This window comes from Eurytemora carolleeae, unplaced genomic scaffold, assembly GCF_000591075.1.
Source record: "Eurytemora carolleeae unplaced genomic scaffold, Eaff_2.0 scaffold5, whole genome shotgun sequence".
Lineage (NCBI taxonomy): Eukaryota > Metazoa > Arthropoda > Copepoda > Calanoida > Temoridae > Eurytemora > Eurytemora carolleeae.
In genome coordinates, this window is record NW_019396741.1 from 669,969 (window position 1) to 679,133 (window position 9,165).

Genomic DNA, 9,165 nt, shown 5'->3' on the forward strand with positions numbered 1-9,165 from the left:
AACTTTCCAGTCACAAGAATGCAGTATTGGGGCTCAAAGCGAAAAGGCCATTTCCAAATTTTTCAAAAATTGATTTAGTTCAAGAATTTTGTTTAGAGAAGTTTCTGAGTACGTTGGTGTAATGTTGCGCGTTAAAGTTATTATTTTTTAAAAGTAATTATAAATTGAACTCAAAATAAATCAATACAAGTTGCAATTGATACAATTTTTATAAAAAAAGAGATTTCAGAATACACTCACACACACCTCCTGACCCCTGAAATACCCCACTTTGGGGGGGGGGGGAGCATGTTGATCAGTCCAACCCGAGATCAATTCTAACCTGCGTTATCCCTGATAAATGTTTAGATTTACAGTTTAATGAACAGCTTGTATGCACCTCTTAGTTGCGGGGCAAAGATTGTTACTTTGGATTCATTTGATCCAGGAAGGGTAAGTTGTTTGTTCTTATAATGGCATTGTTAACCTAATGTAACAGGGTGAAGGGGGAAATGATTTTTTATTAATTGGGAAAAAAGGAAAAACTGGACAGTTTTTTTCATTCTTTTGATCCTTTTTTCCAAAATTTTTTTTACCTAATAAAATTTTTTTTTCACAAATTCAGCGAAAAAAAATGTTTAAAAATTTCTCCTTTTAGAGAAAAAAATGATATTTCAAAGAATGGAATTTAAAACTAATGAGAATTATGCAAAGAAACTTTAATGAGATGTCCTCATGGTGCAATTTTAAATTATGAATAAATAAAATATTCGAATTGTCAGGTTTGGTCCCACCTGCTGGGTATTAACAGCTGTAGACCGGTCAGTTTATTCCCTGGAACTCCTAGCATGTACCTGGAAGTAAGTTTTAATAAGATTTCTAAAATAATATCCCTTCAAATCTGATTTCAAAGATGGGTCTCATGTATCTCACTGTAATAATGGTTTCTACCCTAAGCTTGAAAAGTTGTTATTTTTTCTTAATTTTTTCTTTTTTTAAGGTCTATTTTAAGATTTTTACATGGTTTTTTTTTATAGTTATTGATGTGAAGAGAGTTGAAATTTATTTACATATTAACATGTTTACATGTTTACTCCATTATATATATGCTTTTTTATATATTCTATTTAGTTATTGAAGAAAGGAGATGAAATATGGAGAGATAAAAAAACAAAGGAATATGTTAAAACAACTTGTGTAAAGAAAGTCAGGTACTGTTGTCACGTGCCAGTCAGCTATATTTGATATCAATAGAAAGTTACTATTCTATTAATTCAATTGGACAGATTTTAAACGTTGCAAATTTATATGAACTGGGCTCTCTTCTATTTTAACTTTTAATCGTTGCTCTTTTATCTTTATTTTTTTTGTAAGTCAAATTTGTTCAATTATTGAGATTTTTTTTTTAAGCAAAATATTTATTTCATTTACCATATTTCTTGTAAATGGATTACAATTGTTATAATAAACTGGTTTTCATCATAATACAGTTTAACTTGTGTCATCATTTCAACGTTGCACGTTGTTACATATGGTAGATTTAAATTTCAGATATTTCATTTGTGCAGATTAATATGTGACTTCTTTAAGAAGTATAAACTCATAGATAATTATATGTTCGGGTTATGACACAGGGTATATATAGGTTTATTAAAGACATTTTAAAGGTTTTAAGAATTAGTGTTTCTAAAAAATCTAAGTTTAATGGCGAAAACCGGATTCAGATTGTGTTAAATACTGTATAATGTTTTCGGACTTTGACTGGATCTTTACTTCAATTTTTGAGATCTATAAACCTACCCTGGGTTATTGTGACGTTTTGACGATTATCTCGTTTACAAACAAAATAGACAGACAAGCAAACTATACTGATGTCGAAGACGATGCTTGGTCGCGTTAAACAAATCCCACAAGATTCAACAGAATTAGATAGAACGGATACGGGGCATAGTACTGATAAACATTTACACGTGTGATATCGATATTTACTCAAGTTCTGAACCCTCTAGTAATAAGTTATAAGAAATATGTATACTGTTTTATGCGTTTTCATTAGAGTTTGACTCACGTCCTCTATACTAATAGATAAAATGCTAAATTTATGGGAAATTGGGCGCTACAAAAACGACTAAAACAATAATAAAAGTATTGAACAATTATACAAGAAATTAATTCCAATAAAGGAATATGACTTCAATATTGTTGAAGAAATAATTAAAAATATTTTTTTTATAGAAGAACACATTCAGAAATTTATAAACAAATGTTTTCATTTGCATCAATAAAGATAGCTCTTCCCATACCTCGCTTCGGACTGTTTGGTTTGGCAACTTTTTTTTGCAGAATCTTTCCTACTTTCTGAAAGGTTTTACATCGGTATGTTTGAGGATATCTACTCGATATAAAGCAACATTTATTAATACTTATTTTGACTCAAACTCTTAACTAAATGAATATAGAAAAAATATGCCGGTTTAAGAAAGTTTTAGATAGATATTTGTAATCATCCAGAACAAAAAGTTTAATCAAAATTAAACTTTTTTTGGTTTATTGGACGTTTTCAAAAAACTGCAAAAAAAAATCATTTCTGACACCCCTAGGCTTAGTACGTCAATATAATTCACCAAAACCATACTGCAGTCCTTCAATTATCATACAGGGAAATTTTCATCTTTCTAAATATCCCAACGAATGATTTGACAGGTTCTTTAAATTAATTTGAATGTTTTCAGGTTGACAGCCTCCAGTTCTTCATCACTCTCAGAGGAGTTTAATTCTCAATGGAAATCTTTGACAGGTTCTTTGTGTTTTATTATTAGCTCCACTTTGATAGTGTCTAGCGTGGAGAGCCTACATCCTAGTGCTTACACAATTTTAGACATCAATATCAATATTTGGACACTTGCCGATGTCTATTAACGTATTTTGTTTGGGCAAACACTTAAAAAAATTATCTTTGTCTCAAAGAAATAATGATTGTTTGACAATTACGAAGAAAAAACTACTTTGGCGTCTTCCCCTTTTAACAAATCATTTGAGAACTAAATTTATTTATGTAAACTAATAATTTTAAATTTTTTAAAATTGGGTTTGATGTCTAAAATTGTGTTGAAATGATTAAAAACATAGGGGTAGGCTTTTCATGGAGGACAATGAGCATTTTACCAGAGTTAACCCCTGATTTCATAAATTTTAAGTATAAAGATTTATGTTTAATGTTCACAGGTCATTGCATATTTATAAATAAATAAATAAGGTTGGGGTTCCTGATTGCTACCTCTAGTTTAAGTTTATGCAAGCTTGAAAGTTTCTTTAAAAATTTTATACCGACGTCCAACATCCTTAACTCAGCAAAGGAATCTTATGCTATCAGAAAAAAACATTTAATTTTTTTTGTCAAAATCAGGTTTGTCAATTTTATCCCGAAAAAAGCCCCATCTAATCCAATAAGACATGCTAGCCAGTAATCAATTGGCTTAGCCCTATTTTTGCTAAACCTTGTATGTCAATAATTTTAAAATATATTAGGGCACAATATTCTTCACAACTACATATCTCCTGAGGCAGGAACAGTGTTATCCAATAGAATTGGAGGCTCTGTTAACATACCAGGTACAGTACATTACAGTACAGTAAAGTACAGTACAGTACGGTACGGTACGGTACGGTACGGTACGGTACGGTACACCCCCCCCCTGAAATAAGCTTCACAGCTCTAATATTCACATTTGAAAAGCCCTTTTGTATTTTCTAAAATGTTTGTTATTTCCAGTCCAATTTCGAGATCATACTAAGACAAGTTTTGATATTCTCCTAGGAGATGGGGCTAATGGTGTCACAGGTAAAATAGTAATTTATTCCCAATTTTACTCGAAATTATTGTGTAAGCGTTTTTTCAACAATGCCCGAATTACAACAGTACCCATTAAAGATTCTGTCGTCTTCTGAAAATTAATTTTAATAAATTCACCATTGCGTTTTAAAAGGAAAGTCATTTTTGCAGTTAGCTTGCAAATAAAAATAAACAGTTAAAAGAAATAAAAACTTGAATATCTAATTCATCATTGATCAGACAAAGCTTCCAAGAGTACTGTTGTAAATCGGGATGGAAATTGATCCGTAAGAAATGAAAATTCAATTTGCTGTCCCTATTTAGATGCAGGCCTTTAACAAATCTTACAGTTTTCATTGGTAGTTTTTAAAATAAATCATTAATCGCATACAACTTGTATTTAACAGTTATTTTACCTTCCGCTTTTGCGAATTACCACAACAAATGTTGGCATCATAAGTTCTGTCGTTCATGACATTTGTGGAGACGTGCTTACTGCTTATATATATATAGAAGTTAAAGCTTACTAATCATTAACACATGAAAATTCTTTAAATATGAAGGTAAAAGTAACAATAAAAGGTACAAAAAGCTTTAAAGAGAGTCTATTCTTCCGATATTTTTAATAAAATCCAATTGCCGGTTTTTATTGATTTTACTTTTGTTTCAGTCCATGAGGAGAATATACAGGAGGAAATGGGTCCAGGTATACTAGGAGAACTACTAGTCAAGGGAGACACTATTGCTAAAAGGTAAAAAAGTAAATATAAACCTTAAAACATTGACTTACAAGCGATTCAAGTTTAGTTGGAACAAAAATATGAAAAATACCCTAAAATATTAAGTTTTTTTTATTTATTGCTGATTTTTTTGCATGTATTTTTCATTTTTTCTTATTTTGTTTTTCATTTCATTGGTCTTAAGCAAAATAATAAATCGGGAAGAGGGGAGGGGGTATTATTAATTATTTATTATATTTATAAGTTTCTGGAATGATGGGGAGGAGAGGGATGTATTCAACTATGATGGTTGGATATTTATTGATTATATAAGGTTCTGGAATGATGGGGAGGAGAGGGATGTATTCACTGATTCAGCTATGATGGTTGGATATTTATTGATTATATAAGGTTCTGGAATGATGGGGAGGAGAGGGATGTATTCAGCTATGATGGTTGGATACCAACTGGGGATATCCTACTCTACGAAGCTGGATGCTATACTGTAAAAGGTAACTTATTCAGTTTAATGACTTAATAGTTGTACGGTACAAGGAAAATAGCAAGAATAAGAACAGTTTGATTATTGATGAAAATACCAGTTAATTGAGATCGAAACTTTAAAATGAGGTTGAGCTAATCCTTAATGGTTGGTCACGATATTGCATGATCTGTCAGCAATTATATTTTTGAAGAAAATCGAATTTGGGGGAATTCCCCAGATTCCTAAGCATTTTGGGATTTCTGGAAATTCCCCAGATTTCCCCATATTCCTAAAGCATTTTGAGGGCGATACATTTTTGATATTTTGGAACTCTCCCAAATTGGCCAATAGCAATTTTTTTATGGCCACAGATGGAAAATATCCAGATAGAGATGGATTTTTACTTTCTCAAGGGATGAAAAACTAAAAGTTCCGCTCGCATAAAATATTATTAAAATTATTAAAGGTATGGTTCTTATACCATTTTGTTTGTTTTGTTCAACTTCGTATTTATATTTTTTATTTATTTCAGGCAGATTAAATATAAAGACAATCGAACGAAATGGAGAGCTTGTAAATGCTTTAGAAATAAAGAAGAAACTATTAAGGTACTAAATGATATCTTAATTATAAAAACATTAACTGGCAGGTTTTCTCTTTTCTGAAACTTCAATCCAATATTTTTAAAATTCCCCCCCCCCCCCTTCAAATTTCTTATTTTTATTTAATTCACCAATAAAACTAGAAATTCAATCATTCGTTTTTCAGTAATCCTGATATTGACGATGTTACAGTTGTGGGTCTTGGGGACACAGATGTAAGTAGTAAAATATTAAAGGGACTGTAAGCGTAATTTTAAGTCGCCGTGGATGCAAAGATGATAAAAGCCGATTTACAACGGTTCGCTGGAAATCTTTTTCTGGTCAAGCATGAATTAGATATCAATGTTTTGTTGATTAAAGTTAAATTGTTTATTTTTATTTGCGGGTTTCTGCTAAAGTACTAATGCATTTCTTGCTTGTAAGAAGCAATGAAGAAATTTATAGACAATATCACTTTGAGTTAGAAAAACAAAAGTATCTTCCATATTTTTTTATCAGGTTAAGGTTTCAAGAGCTCCGCTGTAAATTGGACATTGTCATCTTTGAATGAAGCGTCACATGACATTTTGCTCACAGTCACTTTATGTCCGATATTTTGTGTTATGATGTGCATTGATGAACGGTTGGATTGGTTCTTTGACTTTTTATTCGCAATCGATAAAATCAATATTAAAGATTGATTGATTAATTTATTTTAAAACTGTTAGGCAGAGCAGAAGATTGCAGCTTTGCTAGTTCTCAATAAAAACAGGAAAATGGATTTGGAAAAAATTCTAGAATGGTGCAACAGTAATATGTCCAGGAATATGATTCCTTCAGGTTAGTATGTACAGTAAGGGTGATCAATATTGGAATTGAGCCAACCGTCCACCAGAGGTCGCAGGGTTTTCACTTAAGAAAACTATTGCAAATAAAATAAGAATTCAAAATCGTCCAGAAGGTTGCGATTTGACGATTTAATACCAGAGAATTCATCGTAACGCCACATGTTTTCATGTCACACATCATTTTCTTGGAAATTTAATGCCGAATTCAAATCAAAAGTGTTTTTAAAAAAATTGAAAATTGAGTGAGTTAGAGCTAAAAAACTTATCAAAAACATTAACAAGTTAAAAATCCTGAATTTAGTATCGTTATTTGGCCATAAATTCTGTAGATTTTAATATTTTTAAAGATGGGTTTCGAATCTGAATTCAGCATGACATTTCCAAGAAAATGATATGTATCATATTTATTTATTTTTAAATATTTTTTTTTGGCCTTACGGCGATTTCTCCAATAATAAATCATCAATTCGCAACCCTATGGACGATTTTTAATTTTGTTTTTGATTACAATATTTTTTATAAAGTAAAAACGCAGCTACCTCAAGTGGGCGGCTGGCTGATTTCTAAAAAAGTCACAAATCAATCACCCCTAATGTACAGTGTACACTCACTCCCATACATTAAATGAGTAAATTCTAGAATGGTGCAACAATAATATGTCCAGGAATATGATTCCTTCAGGTTAGTATGTACAGTGTACACTCGCTCCCATACATTAAATGAGTAATTAGAATGGTGCAACAATAATATGTCCAGGGACATGATTCCTTCAGGTTATGTGTACAGTGTACAGTGTACAATCACTCCCATACATTATATGAGAAAATTCTAGAATGGTGCAACAATAATATGTCCAGAAATATGATTCATTCTAGTTAGTGTGTACTGTCAAGAGTGTACACGACATTTCATGAAAATGGCTTTTAAAGGTTTTTTTTGCATAACATAATCAGAAGGCACATTATTTTGGTTCTAAATTTGGATAAAATTTAAAGGAAAAGAACAGTGGTGGGAAATTGCATATCCATTTTAGACTATCCATTGTTAAAGGAATAAAAAACAGTTTAGCTTAAAGAGCCTTTTAGGCACGGACTCAAAATAGATTATCAAGTACAGAAAGAGGCACTGAAGACTAACAATCAGTTCCGCTGTATTTTCATCACTTTTTACTGACATTTCAATTTTCAGTGTCGGACAAAATGTGTTTGGAACTAAGTATAATTTGACACCAATGGCGTCATTTTTTTAATTACTACCACGTGACCTATTGTACTTGATAATCTTTTGCATGGAAGTACTTTAACTGTTGACTCTTTAACTTTTCTTATTTTGATTGATCATTATTTACCTGTTTTGTTTTAGTGCTGAAAATTGTGGAGAACATCCCTAGAAATAGAACAGGTCATGTTGACAAGATGCCTCTTTTCAACCAGTTCCCTAACATTCCTGTTCTATGCTTTTTTGATTCAAAGCTGTAAATCATGTTTCATCATTCAAGAAGAAAGAAGAAAACATTGCCATGATTTAAATCTTCAAACGGTTCTACGATCACACCAACAGTTAACTTAAACTACTGTGCGAGTGAATGAAAAAAAGTAGTAGAGAAAATCGGAATTCTTATAAAATCAACTGAAAACAATTGTGAAACAGACTGGTTCAATCATAAAACAATTTAAATGGTTTCAATAGTGACTAAATATGTTCAAATGGGTCAAGAATAACCCACTTCCAAAGGATTTGAGGGTGGTTAAACAGATCCAAAGGCTCACATTTGCGTGAACTGATCCCGAAGTTACTATTTTCAAGTTTATGGGACAAGAACATATCAATGTCAAATGTTGGATTAATGACCTGAAATATCCAAAGGTTTTCATTTAAGGCCTTGATAAAGAACCCCCTGCTATTACTGATTAAAATTGTAATAAAATACGTCCTAACACATTCTTTCTATGGATTAGATTAGAAAGTAAATGTTTCTAATGATTGATTTTTTCAAAGATTTTCTTTTGATGATTTAAAACAAGAATGTCATATTGAAATTGGTGTTATTCAAAATGGGTAATTATATCAAAAGGTTAACATATTAATGGTTTTGTCCAATTTTGTTCAGATCAAGAAAATAAAATCACTGTCAAAATGTCAAAGCTTCTAATATTGAATGGATTGATAACAAACCTTCCTGAACCAATAATAATCAATTGTTAATGGTTCTAATAGTGATTAAACATGTGAAAAGGTTCCTGTTTGAGGCTTAAGGTTCAAGAAAACTTAATTTTTTTCCCGGTTGTGATTAAAGAGAATGAAAGATGTTTTTTTTGCTTCAAGATTATAACTTGCAATTCAATAAAATGACGTAGATAATGTTAGTTATGGTTTTTAAATCCAAACTTTCCATCGTTCTCATGTTGTTTTGACTTTCTCTTTCTCAAACACTATCTAAGTCACAATAAAGTGCTTATACTTTATAATGGTTGTATAAACGTAGATAACAGTACTATATATCTATTTTTTTAGAATTTTGACTAAAATTGTTTTACAAAATGGTAACCGTGGCTTTCTACAGCTTTTTTGTTAACCTTTTAATTTGAAGTTTCAATAACTGTTTTAACTGTTTGTGAACGATGCTATATACGGTTAATATTTATACCAATATCATATAAAACATCTGCAAATTATATAATTTAAACATCTGCAAAAGTGTAATTCTGATGTGTTAGATATT

The 9,165-nt window shown here is 31.0% G+C and overlaps 2 protein-coding genes across 2 annotated transcripts; both read left to right on the forward strand.

The window, feature by feature from the left end:
• The first annotated feature begins 324 nt into the window (after positions 1 to 324).
• Positions 325 to 3,698, forward strand: LOC111708065 (uncharacterized). The gene is made up of 6 exons (XM_023481317.1): positions 325 to 432; positions 762 to 839; positions 1,111 to 1,190; positions 2,712 to 2,776; positions 3,508 to 3,591; positions 3,685 to 3,698. The coding sequence occupies exons 1-6, from the start codon at positions 361 to 363 to the stop codon at positions 3,696 to 3,698; spliced, it is 393 nt and encodes a 130-aa protein (XP_023337085.1). The 5' UTR covers positions 325 to 360.
• A 16-nt stretch (positions 3,699 to 3,714) lies between these two features.
• On the forward strand, positions 3,715 to 8,809 carry LOC111708041 (acyl-CoA synthetase family member 3, mitochondrial). Its single transcript, XM_023481287.1, has 7 exons — positions 3,715 to 3,820; positions 4,482 to 4,563; positions 4,942 to 5,042; positions 5,547 to 5,622; positions 5,783 to 5,831; positions 6,324 to 6,435; positions 7,806 to 8,809. Exons 2-7 carry the CDS (start codon positions 4,508 to 4,510, stop codon positions 7,919 to 7,921), a joined length of 510 nt encoding a protein of 169 aa, XP_023337055.1. The 5' UTR covers positions 3,715 to 3,820; positions 4,482 to 4,507; the 3' UTR covers positions 7,922 to 8,809.
• The last annotated feature ends 356 nt before the right edge of the window (positions 8,810 to 9,165 follow it).

Excerpts from the sequence above, each read along its gene's own strand:
- LOC111708065 (XM_023481317.1), top strand. The coding sequence starts at position 361 with ATGAACAGCTTGTATGCACCTCTTAGTTGCGGGGCAAAGATTGTTACT. Across the intron at positions 840-1,110 it reads CTCCTAGCATGTACCTGGAA|TTATTGAAGAAAGGAGATGA; the intron begins GTAAGTTTTAAT and ends TATTCTATTTAG. Across the intron at positions 2,777-3,507 it reads TCAATGGAAATCTTTGACAG|GGCACAATATTCTTCACAAC; the intron begins GTTCTTTGTGTT and ends AAAATATATTAG.
- LOC111708041 (XM_023481287.1), top strand. The coding sequence starts at position 4,508 with ATGGGTCCAGGTATACTAGGAGAACTACTAGTCAAGGGAGACACTATT. Across the intron at positions 5,832-6,323 it reads TGGGTCTTGGGGACACAGAT|GCAGAGCAGAAGATTGCAGC; the intron begins GTAAGTAGTAAA and ends TAAAACTGTTAG. Across the intron at positions 6,436-7,805 it reads CAGGAATATGATTCCTTCAG|TGCTGAAAATTGTGGAGAAC; the intron begins GTTAGTATGTAC and ends GTTTTGTTTTAG.